Raw genomic sequence first — 19,835 nt, 5'->3', positions numbered from 1 at the left:
ATGCATTTCCAGGGGAGGTCTCGGCATTTAGAAGGATTCCCTGGTCAACCGGCCACTTAAAATAATCGTTTTATAATTCAACCACGTAATGTTTTAACTAAAACTAAGGATATAAATAAATTAGATTAATATCTAAGGAAATGTATATTAAAACAAAAAGAGTTCACTATTATAATATAAACTACGAAACATAGCTTTTTGAGATTTTTTGGTATTCCTCGCTAAATTTTAGTATTAGGCCTGATTTTAATTACTATCCCCCCCCCCTAAACACTTACGGTAGGTCCAATATTCGCCACCGTCTAATGCCACGCATTACCTTATTTAAAACACGCAACTTAGCCTTTACCGCCTTCCCAATCGGGTAATTATAAAGCTAGCAGTCTTGGTATTTTCAGAGTCTTTACCCTCACTCTCTCTACTCAGTACTTACTATCTCGTTAGCTTTTACTATTTACACTTCCGCATTAGGAAATTATAAAGCCAGAGGCCTGGAGTTCTATATTCTTCTCTATATATAATCCTCTCTTTAATACTTTATTAGCCCACCCTATATATTAATTATAGCTTGACATCTCCTCTACTAGCTATTATATAAGCCTTGGATATACTCGTCTAGTATAGCGTTCTATACATCTTATATAATCTTGCGGAGCTAATCTAACTGGATCTTATCCAGCTAGTAGCATGCTTCCCAATAGTACTCTTCTATCTAATTCTTTATCCAATTCCATACGTGTTTAATAAGATTCAAGTCTAGTAAATACCGAGAAGCTTGAATTATAGGAATATAGCAAATAAGTAAATTCGTCTTAGTCTCGTATAATTAGTAAGAGGAGGCATTATCTTGCCAGAACTAGTACCGACAAAGGGAGTGGTTTCGGAAGAACTACTCTATTATTAAGAGAATCTTATAGTCATATCATGTAAAGTTAATTAAGCCCTATTCCTTTTCCCAGAAAAGAGCAGGTCCCTTCTTACTATTAACTATACTCCCCCAGAATATCTACGAAGGGAGCTTAGAGTACTTATATCTCATACACTCAGGAAGTAAGCAATTGCTTCTATCCTTTAAGCATATAATATACGAACTCGTATAAGCTCTACCAAATGCCTATACTTCGTCTATAAAGCAAATACTCTATATACGTGGGCGTGGCCATGTCTTCCCGTCCTCTACTAAGTCTAGCCTCTCCTGGCAAACTCCAGGATCATCTAAGAACCCCTTCTTTCGTGAGATATAGCGGCAATACCCAATCTCGTTAATAGCTATACGTATTGCCTTCTCCCTAGTATGAAGCTATGGAAGGAAGTATAAGATCTTGTAATATGCCACGTGACGGTAAGAAGAAAAAAAAAGTAGCCACTCCTTAAGTATAGTCTTTTCAGGAATATAGAGCTTAGTATACCTCCCTGTCTTGCTCTTCTACGGCGTAAGGCAGTAGTTCTTTGCATAATAGATTTAGTTATCAGTAACGTCTAGAGTCTCCTTAATTTGAGATAGTAGTATCTTGAAAAGGAAAGCTATTTAAATCTGGATACGCTTATCACGTGTATAATCAACTCTTCGCCAAAGAGACAAGGCACTACTCCCTTGAGAGAGCTCTTCAGAGGAGTCTGCTTGAGAGTCTGGGATAATAAGTAGAGGGCCGTGAGTAGACGTGAGAAGAGAGTCTGGAGGAGGAGCTGGAGGAGAGGGTAAGGCTGGAGAGCGAGGACCGTTACGTGAATCTCTTAACTGTATTATCTGCTGTGATTCAGGAACTGCCCTAGGGCCATTGCGAGAGTCCCACGACTGCGTAGTTCGCTGAGAACTAGGAGGGAAGTTAATAAATTCATTAATATCAAAGGGAGGAGTATGTGGCTATCCAGAGGGTGGAGTCTCTACGTCATATAAATTACCGTATGGTAGTGGAGTAGTATATCAATCCATTTTCATTAATTAAATAATGAAGCTATATAGTATGAGCAATTCTGCCGCTCTTATGGCAATACGTGGTGTACGTGGTGTGCTCGTGGTGTGGTTCTGAGCGATCTGATTGGCTGGAATGGGGTGAGGTGTGGTGTGAGTGAAGCATGAGAGTGTGGCGAATATTAGACCCACCGTAAGTGTTTAGGGGGGGGGATAGTACTAATTTGATAACGAATAAGTGCACGAATAAACTTACAAAAGCAGTTTAAATTAGTATATGGATTATTGCTATCTACTAAAGATTGATCTAATAAACTTGCAACCTAAAATAATTAGTGAGTGGGTTGATTTATGGGTGGCCGGTTGACCAGGGAACCCTTCTAGCGGGGTACGGACTTCTTACCTAATCAGGCAATAACCTACCGCCGTACCCGACCTCATGCAGCCTCCCATTGAACCCGCATCTCCACAATCCAGAATCAGATGGCTTCTCCTTGAGAACCATGCCTTCTGTATTGGTCCTCGTACCACTATTGCCAAGCCGTAAATTGGCGCAGCATGTCGTCCACGCAGAGTGGTCCGCTGGCAGCAAGCGATATTGAAGAACCTCCCCCTGGTCCGCACTCTCCCCCGCGGCAGGGATACCAGCCTGTTGAGACCTCAGTGGAGTATGTAGACGGGATGATCAGTGTATGAAGCCCCTGTGACGTGTCCTAGGTTGTACTAACTGCAGATAAGGTCGATTCAACGGACAATGATTCTGCGATTGCTAATTTGTCGCGGGCGTCAGTCCTTCCCCCGAACCTTCCGAACTTTAATTGATATTAGATCGCAGAGCCTCTGTATTCTCGGTGCAGTCGAGCGTGTACGACTATATGGTTGAGAATGGGAGGACATACCATCGGTTTAAGGAAGGCAGTGAGTTGGCACATATTGGTTGAGGGGAGTGTGGTTGCTGAATAGGTACTGCAGACTATGTTATGCCGAACGATGAGGTTAGAAACCCTGGTTGAATATATGGAGAATTGCTGATGTGAGCGGGTTGCAACAGATCGAGCAAGATAGATTAGGTGCGGTTTGGTCAACGACTGTCAGGGAGACCTGCTAAGGTGTCTTCAAGATATGCAACACTACGTTTGGAGTATTGCGCTCCAAGACCAGTTATTCCCGGCTCCAATAAAACCCAATCCACAAAACGTTTTGGATATGGGAACGGGAACTGGGATATGGGCGATAGATTTTGGTGAGAGACTTCACCCAAAATTGCCTGACACCTGTTGAAGTCTTGCAGCATTTAGATTTCCTTCGGCACAAGTTATAGGGAATGACCTCAGCCCCATTCAACCAAACTTGTCAGCGAGCCCCTAGGGAAGTAGTAGAAGGAGGCTGACAGAGTTTAGTATTCCAGCAAACTGCACGTTCGAAATAGACGACATTGAAGACCACTGGACATACTCTCAGAAATTTGACTTCATTCACGGTCGCCTCCTGATTAGCTGCTTTAAAGACCACCGAGCGGTCCTCAAACGAGCTTTTGATGCACTGGCACCAGGAGGCTACCTCGAAATGCAGGATGCTGACTTTCCCATGAAATGTGTTGACGACAGTTTAAATGGGACCGCGCTATGGAAATGGAACATGTTGATTGAAGAGGGGGCAAAGAAAGTTGGGAAACCATGGACTAGAACGAACCAATATAAGGGTTGGATGGAAGAGATCGGATTCGTTGATATTGAAGAAAAGATATTGCCCTGGCCAATAAATACTTGGCCAAAGGATACATATTTGAAGTTGTTGGGTCTTTGGTTTCAGTTTGATTTACTGGAGGGGCTGAACTCGACGACAGCTTTGTTGACGAGAGGGCTAGGCTGGTCGACCGAAGAAGTCGAATCCTTGCTTGTGGATGTGAGAAAGGATATTGAAAATAGGCGTGTGCATGCTTATGTACAAATGTAAGGGATACTTGAAGATCTTAAGAGCTGTGCTAATGGTGATAGGCATGTGGTGTATGGGAAGAAACCGGGCTAGACGCACTGTAAATCCGGTAGCGTTGATGCCTAGACTTCTAGCGCCAGTCTCTTCACTATGGATCCAAATAATTGCTCCAGACCCTTCAGGAGCACTTGATACCTTCGAGAACTGAAAAGGGCTTGGCCTTGGTCTTCTTGGAAAAAAGAGCGAAAATACTTTGGAATGGCAACAGTGAGGAATGTCCCAGAAAATTCTCGAACCTTCAGCTTTGAGGATACGTGAGTGTACCAGCAGACTCCGGACGTCTAGGCCTTGTTCCGCATCTAAGAAACTTACTTGGGATCTTGAAGTGTTCACGCCCGTTCGTCAATACGAGCGGTTTACCAATCGGGCGCTACGATTGGTCAATCGGCCTTCCGATTAATCAATCGTAGCTCCCATTGATCAATAGGAAATGGAATACGATTCGCAAGCCACAGTGGGTCCCGATTGATTAATAAGGGGGCCGATTGATCAATCGGCTAATATTGAGGTCTCGGGAATAGCAAAAGCTTTACTATACATGCCTCCTACTACGTCTAGGCGCTCCTATAGCTACCCTAGCCCTTTTTGGTACCCTCCCCTCCACTTGATCACCTGATTCTCCTCCTTCTCTAGCTCCATTCTCACGTGCTTGCTCCTCAGCTACTCTCTTCTTTGCTCTCTCAGATGCTCTTCCAGCCTTCTGAACTGATGCAATTGAACCACGATTATTCTCCTTTGCTACCGCTTTAGGGAGGGTGATTTTATCCCTCTTGTGGGTTGCACCAGTAGTAGGTAAATCAGGATAAGTTGATTGGGAGGTGATTTTATTGAGGGCACTATGCGGCCAGAGAGTAGTAAGCTCGCCATACTTAGTAGCTAAGCGGTAGCCCTATTTTAATTAGCTTTTATTAAAAGTAAGGCTTATAAACTACATACCTTTGGAGTCTTTTCCAGAACTCTTACTGGAATTCTAGCCATTTCCGTACCGAATCTGTATTGCTTTGGGATCTGGAGGGTTGCAATCTCTTGAATATTGTGACGGATGGTGTCACATGGTTAATACAGACGTAGTTTCAGCCAAAGGGGTTGGTTTCAGCTAAGATTCCAAGCTATGGTTCAAACCAAGCTCGCTTCCAAAGCTCGGCGTTTCAATGGTCTTGGCCATACCTACTTATCCACTGCCACACCTCACTCCTTCTCTCCTTAGCTTTAGATTCTGTAGGACATTGGAAATCATTGATCTTTGAGCATCGTTCCATTGCTTTATTCCTGCCATCACAAATATCATATTCAAGAGCTTTGGAATTCGCTCTCTTTACTATATTCTCCTTCTATTTTCTCATATGCTCCGCAACCCTCCTAGTTAGCTCAGATAAAATCATCTCCTCAGCTACTTCCTCCTGTTCTGCTTCCTTATCCACGAAAAAGCTATCCTCTCCATTCTCTCTATTCTCTTTATTCTCTCTATTCTTTCTATCCTCTCCATCCTCTCCAGAAGCGCTACTCTCAGTAGTACCTTCCATAGGCCCTATAGCCCCTAGGGCCGCACGTGCGCGGCGAGCACTCTCCTTATGGTCTAGGAAATCAGTAGGTGGCTTTTGTCCAAACCAGGCCTCGTATGGTGTATTTCCCTTAGGAAGAGCTGGTGTAGCTGTGGTATTAATTACCCATGCGATTAAAGGAAGTAACTGTATCCACGATTGGATACTAGTATCCGCTCGTGCGGCCCGTAGTCGTTTTTTGAAGATTCGATTAGCCACTTCAATAGAGCCCTGAGATTGATGGTAATAAGCTCGTCCGCGAATAATCTTTATCCCTCTCTTCTTGCAAATCTCAATCATTTTCCCCTTAAACTCACCCCTATTATTACAGGCTAAAATGGAAATATACCCGTTATTATTTAGCCATTTAATAAGCTCGTCCGCAGCTTCGTCCGCAGTCTTAGCCTTAAGCCCACGGATCCATACGAACTTGGAAAAGTGGCATTTTAATTACCAGATCCACGTATATTCTCCGTCCCGATCATGCTATAATAGTATTAGTAATAGTAATACTATAGTATTAATAAAGTGTGAATAAAAAGGTTCGGAATTTACGAAAATTACAGGAATCGCGAAAATCGCAGGAAAAGCTTAAAAACGCACGAAACGCACGAAATGCAGGAAATGCAGGAAATACAGGAATATAGAGGTAAATCACATGACTTAAGGGATACTTACACGAAAATCCATTAAATCCAGAACCATACGCTCGCCAGGATAATGAGATTGGATAGGTGTAATCCCCTTAGGATTCTTCTGAGCCTTTTCCTTATTACAGTAAGCACAGCGGGCACTTATCCAAGCGTGGTCGTCACGGGATGGGCCATGCCAAATACGTCTTGTATGCTCAAATATAGTATTAAAGGCTATTATATAGGTTATTAGTATAAAAATTAGTAAATTCAAGGGGTACTACCTGTATGCATTAATTTCTCATGAATAGTAATCAAAACCTCAAAGGCATTATTATAGCAAAGGGTATACCGGGCTGGAATAATCTCATCGCGGCGGGTATCGTGGTATTCCTTACGATATACCTGATTATCCTGAAGCTCGTATAATTGGGATTCGTGCTTAATATTAGCCTGGTAGCGCTTCTCTGCTTTTGTTCCACTAGGGAGTGAAGCATCAGGATTTTGCAACCACTATCTGATATCCATACGCTTCCTAGCAGTAAGAATTTTCCTACTACCGCCCTTAGCAAGCCTTTGATCCCACGCAGCTTCGTCTTTAGCGGACCAATTATTAGTAGGGTCTTCAGTAATAGGGGAGGGCAAAAACTGAGTGCCAGAGGAACGTGCTCCTGGTGCAGTAATATCAAAATATTGCTCTGCTCGGCCATAGACACGTTGACGAGGTGTACGTGGGGCTGGAGATGAACGAAGGGTTGAAAGAGACATATTGGAAGTAAGGTAATTGATTGGGAGATATATAGAATCAGTAATTGTGCTTGGAAAGTAGGTGCTTGTGCTGTGAACTATGTGCTGTGAACTGTGTCTAGGTAGTAAAAAGGGAGCAGAGGCCCTATACATATCTAGAAGCTCTGGAGAAGTGTCTTTACCCCTATTACATACTGAGAACTAAAGGGTTTCAGCTATTAGTCTTGAGGATATATTATTACATACTGAGAACTAAAGGGTTTCAGCCTCCTCAGCCCCGAAACCCCAATATTACCCGATTGATTAATCGGCCATTCGATTGATCAATCGGCCCCCTTATTGATCAATCGGGACCCACTGTGGCTTGCGAATCGTATTCCATTTCCTATTGATCAATGGGAGCTACGATTGATTAATCGGAAGGCCGATTGACCAATCGTAGCACCCGATTGGTAAACCGCTCGTATTGACGAACGGGCGTGAACAGAAGAAGTGTGGCTACTTTCGAGGTCTGGTTCTAGAAATATATTCACCGCCCGAGCTACGCGTGCTTCAAACCACGCGATCTCGCTAGAAAACATCTTCAAATTCAACCAACGTTTGCCAGAACAATGCCGACCGACCCCCACACCTAGTTCGTGATTATATCACCCAGCATGGAATATCCGTCTCAATTTGGGACCATGCGCTAAAAGGCAGCAGAGGAGAAGCTGTGATTCGTCAAGGTGCACGAGTACTATCGTGACCGCCTCCTTCACCTTCACACCTCCTGTCCTAATATGACGCCCAAAGTACAACAGCACAGGGCTGAGTATCAGATGTGGTGTTCATTCTTTTAGCAGCTTTTGGGACATTGGAGAAAAATCAGGTACTAATAAAATCTAGGGCCAGAACAGCCATTCCCGGGAATCGAGCCCTGCCCTCCTCCAATCGCTCCTTCTATGACGCCACCGTCCACCGGCACACCTCCTATTTCTGGAGATATGGAGTCACTGAACATCATTCCTGAGCTGGCTGCTTGTCCTACCGTTCCCGCTACATCCAATACCGATCATGGTCAAACCCCATGAACGCATCAACCGCCCTCTTTCCCTCAAATCGCCGCGCCCGGACAGAAGGTCACACAGAAGGCCAAGACTCAACAAGAGATCATAGCAGAAGCAGTCCAAAAACCAATCGATCCAGTACGCTATTGCGGTGCTTGTTCCCAGAAGGGCCATGAACTCCGGACTGCACTCGCAAGGTCGATGTATACGGTTTCCTCGTTGGATGCCCTCTGTGCAATACTACCAAACACAACATCGACCGATGCCCAGATCGACCGCTTCGAGGAAATCAAAAGGCACAGAATCTCAATGCATCGAACTTATGGTTTGTGATGGTTGTGAAAAAAGCCGGCAACCCGCCTCTGAGATCTGTGCGAGACTTCCGATTCCTCAATCCCGAGAAATAGGCGCTCCTCGACCGATACCTACAAACTTGCCAATTCGCGGCTGCAAGGAAGAAGGTCAGGATTTTCCAAACCGTTGATGAACAAGTACAGGATCCCAGCTGGGCGAATCCGGAAAGGATTGGTTCTCAGGTTCATCCCTTGGACGTCCCCTCAGTGCAATGTTCAGCTGCCGCGGGTAACTGAGCCATTTGCCAGCTCAACAACTTATTTAGAAAAGCCCAGTGCTTCTAAGAAGACTTCGCCTCACGGACAGACAGCATCTGATTTCAAACCAAATCGGCGTCAAATTTTCCACTTCTACAAAGTACCGCGACTTCCTGTTACAATGGTTCATAGACAACAAGACCAACTGCGGGCTGCTCCAACTGCACTCTCCATTGGAGAATCCACACCACCAAGTAGTCAACCATGCCGTACTACCCTCCGCCCCTGATTTTCCCAGCATTCCGCAAACGTCCTCAAGCTTCCCCGACAATGGCCTCAGCAAACCTCCTTGGTCCATGATCTCAACTAGACAGGGACGAATGAACCTCCGTGGAGCACAATACCTTGGAGCACTACCATCTGTCAGTGTAGCATACCTTAAGGAGCAATCATTCTCTCAATACACACGATTCGAAGGTGACTTCCGGGAAAGAGGTAGGGTCCCACGCCACCCCTCAGCTTCCTGCCGAAACTGTGGTAGCAACACCCACGACTGGCCCTTTGGCGATCAGCCGTGCTCGAGATGCCAAAGAGAGAGTCATCAGGCTCCACAGTATCCTTTTAGTTCAGGAGGCTTGAAATTCGATTAGGAGAGAATGGAGCAACCTTTCTTTACAAAGCTTCACATTGTTCCCTCGTTCTATGGGTGATTTGGTCCTCATCTTGCCCATGACCGTGACCCTTCATTGTTTTCTTGGTATCGATTACATTCGGTAATTCAACATACAGTAATTTACAAAATACGCAAGTGCTAGTCATTCCTCCATCGCTACTTCCCAATTCCGCACTGCAATCTTCAGACGAATCGGGTCCAATGTTCCAAACACGTAGTGAACTTCAATGGTCCTTTCGGCTCTTCTTGGACATGCCCATATCTCCCTCATCATCGCCTCGATCTCGCTTCTTGTCACCAATAGTCGCCATCGTTAATGTACCCGCAGCACCTTGAACTTCTAGAGTCGCAAGCTGACTTTCGGTTGCCTCTATCGCCGTCGTATCCTCGCTTTCTACCTTCTCCTCAACTTCCTCCCTAACCTCCTCAGCGGTATCATATTTAGCCACGAAATCTTGAATCTGCTTCTGGTCCGAAGCATAGTCCTCGACCATGGTCAAATATCCTTTGCTTTGCAACTCCTTGAGTTTTCCCCCCGTTGCCATGGCTTCCGTCAACCTCGCAATCTCCGGCAGAAGTACTTCATTGAGCTCATCTCTGCAGGCCTTCAAATTAGCAAGTCTGGCTTCCTTCTCTGCAATCTTGGTTCGGAGGCGCTCCTTTTGCTCTTCGACCGCGGTTTGATCTTCATCATTGTCTCCGCCGCTGCCGTCGAATGGCTCGTTGTCGCTGGAATGTCCCATACTTGCGTCGTCGATCGTGCTGTCATTGCTGTCACTCTCACTTCCCTCCGTCTCGCTCATCAGACCTTGGTGCTTGCAGAGGCGTGGATGACCTGGGTGGTCGCAAAACAGACGTTCCCTTGGATCTCCAGCAGGGGCCTTTTCTCCGTACTTGGGCTTTACATGTGCGGCACGAAAGGCTGCAAGGTCGAAGTCGGAGTCGGAGTCATTGTGCTGATAATTGTGGACACCTTGACTACTCAAACCAACGTTTGTTGGGATGGCAGTAGCGTGGTTTTGGGGGGAGGAGGTGTTTGAATCGGATTCGGTTGACTCGTCTCCCGATGTCTCGATCTCATTCATGCCATTTCCGTCTAGTTCATCGTCAGCCTCTCCGTCATCTGAGGCATGTTAGTTCCATAGCTTTAATAGTTGAAAGTGTAACATACCGTCACCAGCGCCTCCTACGTCGCTATCTTCTTCAATGTTCCCCATATCTTCATCGCCCTCGTGACCTTCGTCTCCCTCCGTTCCAGTCTCCAAGACCGCATCACTAACATCACCTTGAACTTGTTGTTGACATTCCTGGTAAGCGCGAGTCTCTGCTACCATAGTTTCCACACGTTCAGAAACCTCCATCGCGGGCTCGCTTTCCTCATCCTCGCCCTCATTCATCATCTGCTCTACGTTGGATTCTTCGGCTTCTTCTACCTCCTCAAAAAGAACGTGATCTGTCGTCTCCTTGTACTCGAGGGATGACTGGAGCATGGATAGGACACGCTCTTCAAAGTCGATCTTGACATCTTGGGTTTTGAGGATGTTTTGGAGAAAGGCGATCTGCGTGTCTACAAGCAGACGTTCTGGTCTTTGTGAAGCCATGCTGATTGCTCTGCAGCGGGTTGGTCGAATGAGCTAGAGTGTTTTGCGTTAGACAGGTTGTGTCGGTTTCGTCGCCGATTGGCTGTTCGTGTCAAAGGGAAGAATGGTCGGGCCGGGAGCAAATAATTATCAAGGCTCGGCTTTGTTTTGGTTGTGGGATTCCAACCGAGGAGGCTAGGACTTGGAATTAAGATTTTCCGGTGACGAGGCTCTGCTCTGCCAAATTCACTTTGAAGATGCCTTTCCATGGCCGTGCCAAAAGCGGCTCCGGCGAGCCAAACGAGGAGAGAAGCCCTTTGTTGGACACCCTGAACTGATCGGATGGAAGTATCGAACAATCACGGCGGTTACACCTTCCCACATCCCTCTAGAATGTGCTTCAACCCTCGAAGAGTCGACCTTTCGGTAAGGACGGTAGATGACGATGACCGATTCGGTATCAAAGAGGTCAGGGGGCGTGGATGCAGACAGGATGAAAGTGAGTTGACGATATTGGGAATGAAGTCGCCGGGAAGTATGGGTTGGGGATCTGTGATATTGGAAGGGGGGAGGAGAAGGATGAATGAACAAGAAAAATCACACGGCGACCCAGACGACAAGCCTCATTACGGATCCAACTCTCTACAACAACAACTCCCAGAAGAATGAAGACAGGTTCTGTAGTTTCAGGCATTATGATGGAGCCATGGATTAGGACTACTATGATCCCGGGGTTTGGAGATCAAAAAGACAAAGAGCTGGGGGAAAATGGAGGCTACGCGAGCGAAGAGATGTGCCTTCTCGCGGACGAGGGCCAACCTAAACTCGGGAAACTGGAGGACGATACCTACGTAGCGATCATTCCAAAGATTCTGTTGGACAAGACTTGCCGGAAGTGTCCGGAAGCTTCCCTTCCCGCAACGGGCTTTTCAAGCATGTGTATGGAAATACTTGCGAGATCGAAGAGGACACATGGTTAAGCTTGCCGATGTTATTAACCGGGATGAAGTGGAACAGCACGCAGTGGAGGTGCTGTTGATGATGCTGGAAGCGGCAGTAGTGGAAGGAAAAAGATCGATGCTTAGAAGGTTGAACAGTGGGGATGGGATCTTGAATGGAGGTTTATTTATCTACTTATTCAGAGATTCCGAGGAGAGGGGGTGCAGAGATGAGAGTGGACGAGAACGCCTCCTCTGCGTATGTGCAATGTCTCTTTCAATTCAACCTTAAATTTCCCCATTGCTCGGATTTGGCCCTCGAAAATACAACTCAATATCTTCAATATTCTCCCGAAGCTAATCGATACGGTTTCAAAATACGGATTGTGATCTCTCTGGATTTTGTGGGTGATAGGGATGCTTAGCTGGCCTTCGGTAATCGGTCTCACCCTGTTGATTCATTTTAATGCATTGATGCTGAGCTAGCTTTAGCTGGTCGTCGACTTGAAGAAGATCTGGGCTGGCCTTCAATGGCCAGATGAACTTGTTTCTTGCATACTGCAGGCAAGGAGGGTCTATTCAGACCATTCTCGGCTCTCAATGCAGATTCACACGACCTCCGAGACTCCTTTGGTGCCATCCAGGCCCATTCGTCCCCTGTGGAGGTCTGTCCAATAATGAAAACCTCGACTCTCTGCAATCCATGGAGTTTTTCGAGTCTTCTAAATTACTCAAGAACTCAATGTATACATTCATGTAAGAATCAAGCAATGTAAGCGAGCACTTCTTCCGCAATGAAGCCAGAGCAAGTCACAACCATGCAAGATAATTTCAGACAAACAGAGATAGAAAAGCACCATTGTATTCGCAACTATTCCGCAGTCAGCGCACCTCCCGGCGAACCTGCTCTCCGTATTGTGGCTTTTTGACACTGTAGAAAGTGGCTCGGACCTCCTTCCACTCCGCGCGTATTCTCTCCAACTCGGCCTCCTTATCAGAAATCTCCACATCAAGCCTATCCACTTCAACCTTGAGCTTCCTAAGAGCATTGAGCTTCTCCTGATGCTCCCTCTGCATCTGGGTAATGCCAACACCCAAACGAGTGATGATCCGTCGCATTGCCATCCGGATTTGCATCAGATACGTGTGTTCCTCATGCTGGTTAAAACCATTGAGATGACCATAATACAGTCCGGTGATCACCACGTCGACGGTGATTGCTCTGTATACCCACTTATACATCTTTCGTTGCTTCTCTATGGATGCATCCTGAATCTCCATCGCCTCGTCAGAGAGCTTCTTGATGAGTTCGAGCTTGTTGTCAAGCTCTTGGCCTTTATCCTCATAAGCCTGTCGTGCTTCTTGAAGCTGCTGGTACTTCAGGTTATACTCGATCAATGGATTGACGCCAGGGAACGGCTTGGCATCAGTGTGGCCAACTGCAGAGAATCAGATTCCGCTTCAAGTGGATGGGGAGGGGTTGGGCATACACAGTATGAGCCAGATTCGGCGTTCGATAGAGTACTCGTGCATGCAAAATCTATTCCGGCTTTCACAGATCATCCAAGTGCCTATTTCTATGGATTTGTGAAAGGCTTGCATCAAGTGGTGCAAATTGCAACCCCTGGCTTTTGCTTCCGCTACAATGGCAACGATTTGCGACACGTACAGGGGCATTGTGTGACTTGCTCTTGGCCAAATCTCTGCTTAGGAGGTACTGAGATGCTCGACTTGCGACTTGCTTGCTGCCGAAGCAGGCTTGCCAGACGGTCGTGGGTAGACAATTGTGTCAAGTGTGTGAGAAGAACGCGAAAAGGGGATAGATTCGATAAAGAGATCGGTGCGAAAACACGACTGACGTCACACATCAATCTTTCTGGATTTCCACGTTAGTTCCGGATGTCGGACATTGGATATTCCTTTACTTTGAAGGAGTGAAGGTTAAGCGAGGGAAAGAAAGGGGGGTGATCACGTGATTCTACCAATCCCCCAATGTGGCGCTTCCCGAAATGAGGACCACGGAGAGGTTTGAATGTTCCATAATACACGGAGGAATGTAGAATGAGCTATGTATATGTTCTTTTCTCAACTGGCAAATTACTCGGAAGAAATATACGGTTGTTGAAAGTGCATCGCGAGTCAAGGTTGAAAGTAGTAAAGTAAAGGACCCAAAGGCGAAGCGGCACCCTTTTTGCCAAATCCAATTTTTGACATTGGTGAATTTATGGAACGATGAACACAGCCCCAAAATATTTCTTCGAGCTCGAGATCGTCAAGAAACCTTACTTCTCCTCAAACACTCCTTACAACAGCAACGACCACATCTCCACATCGACACGCGACCAATATGCCGGCCTTCTAATCACACATCGAGGCGCCTTCGGCTACACCGAGAAGCAGGATCTTGATGAGTAAGTACAACTCGCGGATCTGTTGCTTCTTCGTTGACCCAGTACCATCAGGTTCGATGCTGCTCACGTTTTCGCTCGTGAGGATGTCCCTAACACCAATCCTCGAACTCAGCAATACCCTGCCGAGCTCTCAACCCGGAATCTGCTCGGTGGGTATCTTTTTCTTTAGCTTTGCTCTCGCCAATTGACCAGCGAACAATTTGTGAAGGCGAACCGTATCTGTCCACGAACCCATTGTACGATGATTACGAGGAGTCACTCAACGCCATCAAGGGGCTTCAGGGAGATATGGAGAAACTAGAGGGTCGGCTAGAATTGGCAGATGGCAAATACAAGCCGAGCGAAGACCGCATCGCGGCCAACGAGGGAGAGAACTCATTCTTGAGAATGAAATAGCACTTGAGCGATACGATTAACAGAGCTATCCCTTGTCCGAACCCAATAGAGAAAAAAGCTAGAGAAGAACATCAAATCCCCCTGACCATTGCAGTCGCGCTTCGACATTAATTTAATGAGGCTGAGAACACCCACAAGGCAGAAAAGGATGCCAACGACGAACAAATCAGAGATCTTGAGACAAAACTGAGGGAGGTGGAGTTGAAGGAAGCTATGAACGATGCTAGGATTGAGGAGTTAACGGAGGAAATCAAGGACTACGAGAAGCGTCCGACACACAAGGATAATCATATAACTCGGAAGCTACAAGCGTGGTAGGATGGAAAGAAGTTGAGTGACAAGAAGCAGTATCTCCATAACGATCTGAAAAGGGAGAAGGTTAAGAATGCTCGACTGACTAAACAGCTTATCAGGCATTCTGCTTTCAGTGGAGGCGCTCAGCTGACGAAGCGTCCACGCCTCGAGTAGGGGAGCTAGATTAGTGAATGTTGTCTTGTTCCGGATCGGATAGAGAATTTATGTGTATTAGGAGGTGAATTCTCCTTCAGTCATAGAAAATCCAATATTAGAAAGATAGCTTTCGTTGCAATCGTAGTTCAAACTCCAAAAATTAATACTTGACTATATATATGCTTTGATTTCCTATTAGTTCTTTTATGATTGGTTCTCGTCCAATTTATCCACGAGTCCTTGAACCATCGAGCTCCGTTGTCTTTTATTGTGCTAAAAGCTATAGAATATTGGGGTTTCATTTCCTGTAATGTTCCCAAGAGCATTTATACATCCAAGCACTCGCATTTCCCTTCCTCTAGTGCTTTATCGAGGACGCAAACCTAAGCCTGGCTTAACGCCCCCTTACCTGAATAATATTCAAGTTCAGCCTTGCTAAATTATTCTACAAATTCTGGAATATTAAATTAACTTTGTTTAAGTCCTCTCTAATTAATATTTGCTTAGTAAAACCTCATATATACTTTACCTAGAACTGAGAAAACCCTGTATTTGAGACTCAATAAAGTATATAATTAAAAGTCGATTAACTTAATATATATAAATCGAGCAAAGTCAGAAGTTATATTAGAGTTAAAAGAATTAATTCAAGCTAGCTAGCAGGCTTGGCAATAATTGGCGTTTTTAGTAATTAATTATAATTAATGCTATAATTATAAGGTATTAATTAAATCGATTAATAATTAATTATAAACAAGTAAATCCCTGTATATATATCCCCTTTTCTAATTCTAGACAGTTAAGAAGTTTAGTAAAGCATTATACTATATATAATAAAGGTAAGGCTCTCTTTTATTTATATATTTAAGGAAAATATTTAGAATCCCACTTTTCTTTTAGTACTTAAGGCCCCATTTTCCCTCAAAGTTATATAATTTACTTTAATAAAAATCGCTATACTTGCATATTACTACCCCTCTCCCTTCTCTCTAAGCCTTTATTATTACTTAAAAGGAAGCCCCCCTCTAGGAAGCTCTTTATATATTATAGAAGCTATTCTTAGTAAATTATTTCTAGTAAGCTATTTCTAGGAAGTTCTCTCCAGGAAGCTCTTTATATATTGCAATGAGCTGTCTCTCAAGGGGCTCTTCTCTAGGGAGCTCTTTGCGTATTATAATGGCTATTTCTCAGAGAACTCTCTTCCAGGAAGCTCTTTACGTATTGCAGTAAGCTGTCTTCTGGGGCACTCTCTTCCAGGAAGCTATTTCCCAAAGAGCTCTCTAGGGGAGAGCTTCTTGGGGGATAGGTTACTGCAAGACGGTTCCCTGTAATACATAAAGAGCTTTCTGGGAGAGAGCTCCTTGGAGGACAGCTCATTGCGAGACAGCTCACTGCGATATATAAAGAGCTTCCTAGGAAAAAGCTTCTTGGGAGATAGCTTACTGCGAGATAGTTTCCTGTAATTAGAAAGAGCTTTCTGGGAAATAGCCATTGCAATACGCAAAAAGCTCTCTGGGAAACAGCTCACTATAATGCGCAAAGAGCTTTCTGGGAGAGAGCTCTTTAGGAAATAGCTCCTTAGGAAATAAGTGGAAAGTAAGCTTTAATGCTTATAAGTTGCAAGGAAAAGGAAGCAGGGTGGGTAATAAGCCAGTCAGTCAGTCATCAGCTAAGGTATTTTGCTAGCTGATTGGCTTATATAATGGGGGTCAGCTGATTGGCTTAGCTGATTTAGCTGATCAGTAGCTGATCAGTTGAAGATATATTTTTATAAAATTTATATTACTTCAGGTTTAGAGTAATAGTATCCCCAAACGTTTCCATCTGAATTGCCCCTCTCCTCTACCAGTTCTTTAAGCATTCGTGATGCCATAAGCTCTTACCTGATAGTCTAGAACTCTCAGGAGAAGTTATCTTTGCACAGGAGGAAAATACCCGCTCGCACTTAGAGCTCATAGCGGGAATACTAAGAAAATCATATGCCATTCTAGTAAGATAAGGCCATTCAGACTCTCGTGCTTTCCAATACTCCGCAATGCCCAAAAGATTAGTTGGAGGTTTAGCTAAATATAAGGAAAGCTTATCTCTTGAGCGTGTAGGCCTTTCAGGACATAATAAATTTGAAGGCGCCATCTGATTTAGTATATCCTCTAGATAAGACACTTGTCTTTCAGGCTCCGGGAAATAATTAGTACGACCTATTCCGTTATCCTCCCTATACTCTTTCTCCCAAAGCTTACGTATCTTCGTCTTCATTAAACTAAGAGTACGTGCTTCCCCAGGTAACGTCCAGTATTACTCAAACCAAGTAAACTTAAATCGAGGGTATAGGACCATTGAAGCTGTCCATACAAGAGAGTTATCGGTCTTCTTATACCAAGACATTATAGTATTCCAAGCTAAAGTAATTGAGCTTTGAATACCAGGATATTCATTAAAATCTCTAGCTTTTGCCTTCTTTTCAAGCTTCTCAAAATAACTAAGAAGGAACTCAAAGACAGGGAGCACTTCCCATAAAGCACTATGTAATGCCTTTCGTGCTCCGTCTTTTAAATCGTGGTTACCTTCAAGGTCCTTAGTTAATCGGAAAAGCGGTTCAAGCTAGTTTTTAATAATCTCCAGGGCTCTCTATTTAGCGGTAGTAATATAGTCCTCTTGAAAGATCTCTTGATCATCAAAATCGTCGGAATCTCTCAAATCGTTAGCATAGATATTTAGGGCCTCTTTTAGTTTAAGGGCTTGCCTAATTATTAAGTATATCGAATTCCAACGTATCCCCCTATCCAGAACAAGCTTCTATTACTTGCCTAAAGCAATACTAATATTAGAATCGATTTGCAACTTGGTAAAGACGTCTAATCGCTTCCCTGATCCCATAACGTGTGTAACCAAGTTATATAGCTTCCCTAGCTCTCCTTGCTATCTCCAAAGCTCTCGACGCTCTTTTGCTCCTGCTTTAGTAAAATTCTCTTTCCAACTTGACTCGTCTTGCCCAAATAAATAAGCCTCTGTAATAAGGTTAAGGATATGTCCCATATAGCGTAGTCTTTTCTGAATTGGATCAAATTCCATTTGTTTGCCGAGCTCTTGCAGTATCATATTATTATTAGAGGCATTATCAAGTACAAAATAGCCCAAATTATCTTTATTAATACCAAAACGTTAAAGTAATAGTAGGATTACTATAGCTTGATCTAATAGAGGGGGTTAGTCATGTAATCTCGGAAGTAAATTAAGGTCCGGCCAAAGCGCTCCTATTGGCTAGAATCGCTCGGGAACGCCCGAATAGCGCTATACCGCTTTCGTAAATTATTAACACTACCATATAAAATTCTATTTACAGTGGCATAAATATAGCAAAAAAAAATTAAACTTACTAACACCACGTTTCCTATAATTAGGGAGCTCTGGTAGCCCAATTAGGCGTATTACATTCTCTCCTTTGCAGTTGACCATGTGTATAATAACGCTAATAATACTAATTTTCTCATGCTTTGATCCCTAACCGTTAAAAGTATAGTGTATTCGTGATTTTGCTATCCGAATCTCTTCTTTGATTTCTGGTTCAAAATAATAAAACATCTCGTTAATCCAGGACTCCACCGTATTATGGGTAACCGGTAAAGCATTTGCAGCTTGCATATTAGCAATTTTGAAGGCACGCTTGAGTCGGGAAGAGGCTGCTTTGCGAGACTTAATATTATCCATTATAACCTATTTAACGAACGCATTTATAAATTCCTGTTAACGGAACGGTATCGCACGCTCATAGCCTCCATTAACCGGGCCTAAAGCTTGTATACTATCACTTCCATGCTATGCTCTCCATATATCTCCCTGGTAATCGAGAAAGTGTTAGGTAAGGAGGTGATTTTCGGTATTTTTGAGAGAGTTACTATTATAGTACCATTCCCGGCCTTTGGAAAATTCAGTATTATGGTGGCCTGGAAAATTAATAAGCATATATCCATAATATAATAATAAAAAGGGCATACAAAGCTTGCATGCCCATATAGTAGGCTCATCTTTTTTACTTGTATCTGTAAGAGCGTATCCAAGCTGCCAGACCCAAGTAGTCCTTTTCCTCTTACTAGCACCTGCAATAACGTGTTTTCTTGGAAGCCATGCAATTATAATCGGGCGATCATCGTGCAAAGGCTCTCCTGAAGTATATGGAAAGTAATCAGGGCGTCTATCTTCGGGAGGGGGCTTATAAGGGTTATAGTTTCGATTATAAGTTGGCACTAGTCGATTGCACCGATCTCGTATGCCCTTCCGTTGCTCCGTAGGCGTACCGTGCATCATTTGGGCAAAGGCATTCGGAATATTTGATAACGATTCAGAAGGACCAATTAATGGATCACGAGAAGCTTGACTAATGGGGGCGGGTGCGGAGTCCATTTTGACGATAATTAAGGAATCAAGTGCGAGGCGTACAAAATAATAAAGAGATTTTCAGTCCATCGCGCCTAATTATTAAGGCGATTATTACATAATTAACCCGCTATACCCCCCCAAAAATACCCATTTTGGCATTTTTAAGGGGACCCAAAAATCGCGATATTAGTAAGCCTCAGCTAATCAGCCGCTTATAAGCTAGTATATTTTCAGCTGACTGACTGATATAATAAAAATGGTCCGGCTAAATGGCTTAATAAGCTAGCTAATAAGCTAGCTAATAAGCCGGCTGGCTTATTACCCACCCTGAAAGGAAGCCCTATAATTATAGGCTACTTATTACTAAATTTTAGGGCTACAGTCGCTAAATTATAGGCTATAGGTACTAAAAATTTAGTGCTTGATATAGGGTAATAATTATTTAGTAATTGATTACTAATTAATGCGATTTAATAGTATTTAATTATATATAGAATCAATTACTAATTAATTACTTAGTAATTATTACTAAGCCTGCCAGCTAGAAAGGAACTTAAAGTAAGATATAGAAGCTCTAGAATATATA

The 19,835-nt window shown here is 44.0% G+C and overlaps 5 protein-coding genes across 5 annotated transcripts; 1 reads left to right on the top strand and 4 right to left on the bottom strand.

Annotated features, from left to right (window-relative positions):
• Window positions 1–2,386: 2,386 nt before the first annotated feature.
• K444DRAFT_614228 (S-adenosyl-L-methionine-dependent methyltransferase) lies at window positions 2,387–3,945 on the top strand. Its single transcript, XM_024880502.1, has 9 exons — window positions 2,387–2,602; window positions 2,651–2,697; window positions 2,748–2,830; window positions 2,885–2,907; window positions 2,964–2,982; window positions 3,033–3,155; window positions 3,204–3,264; window positions 3,313–3,864; window positions 3,910–3,945. The coding sequence occupies exons 1-9, from the start codon at window positions 2,471–2,473 to the stop codon at window positions 3,938–3,940; spliced, it is 1,071 nt and encodes a 356-aa protein (XP_024735363.1). The 5' UTR covers window positions 2,387–2,470; the 3' UTR covers window positions 3,941–3,945.
• A 5,348-nt stretch (window positions 3,946–9,293) lies between these two features.
• K444DRAFT_664521 (uncharacterized protein) lies at window positions 9,294–10,698 on the bottom strand (the record flags this gene model as incomplete). Its single annotated transcript, XM_024886972.1, has 2 exons — window positions 9,294–10,220; window positions 10,269–10,698. 2 exons carry the CDS (start codon window positions 10,696–10,698, stop codon window positions 9,322–9,324), a joined length of 1,329 nt encoding a protein of 442 aa, XP_024735362.1. The 3' UTR covers window positions 9,294–9,321.
• A 1,380-nt stretch (window positions 10,699–12,078) lies between these two features.
• K444DRAFT_631051 (uncharacterized protein) lies at window positions 12,079–13,148 on the bottom strand (the record flags this gene model as incomplete). Its single annotated transcript, XM_024883295.1, has 3 exons — window positions 12,079–12,309; window positions 12,507–13,054; window positions 13,106–13,148. The coding sequence occupies 3 exons, from the start codon at window positions 13,146–13,148 to the stop codon at window positions 12,079–12,081; spliced, it is 822 nt and encodes a 273-aa protein (XP_024735361.1).
• Window positions 13,149–18,370: 5,222 nt separating this feature from the next.
• Window positions 18,371–18,897, bottom strand: K444DRAFT_614226 (uncharacterized protein; the record flags this gene model as incomplete). Its single annotated transcript, XM_024880501.1, has 3 exons — window positions 18,371–18,645; window positions 18,676–18,816; window positions 18,868–18,897. 3 exons carry the CDS (start codon window positions 18,895–18,897, stop codon window positions 18,604–18,606), a joined length of 213 nt encoding a protein of 70 aa, XP_024735360.1. The 3' UTR covers window positions 18,371–18,603.
• Window positions 18,740–19,278, bottom strand: K444DRAFT_614225 (uncharacterized protein; the record flags this gene model as incomplete). The annotated part of the gene is made up of 1 exon (XM_024880500.1): window positions 18,740–19,278. A coding segment is annotated over exon 1 (339 nt), but the record flags the coding sequence as incomplete, so codon positions are not given.
• Between the last annotated feature and the right edge of the window lie 557 nt (window positions 19,279–19,835).

The sequence above is a fragment of the Hyaloscypha bicolor genome (assembly GCF_002865645.1).
Source record: "Hyaloscypha bicolor E unplaced genomic scaffold K444scaffold_92, whole genome shotgun sequence".
Classification (NCBI taxonomy): Eukaryota; Fungi; Ascomycota; class Leotiomycetes; order Helotiales; family Hyaloscyphaceae; genus Hyaloscypha; species Hyaloscypha bicolor.
The sequence above is the reverse complement of the archived record's forward strand: the minus strand, read 5'-3'. Positions and strand labels throughout refer to the sequence as shown.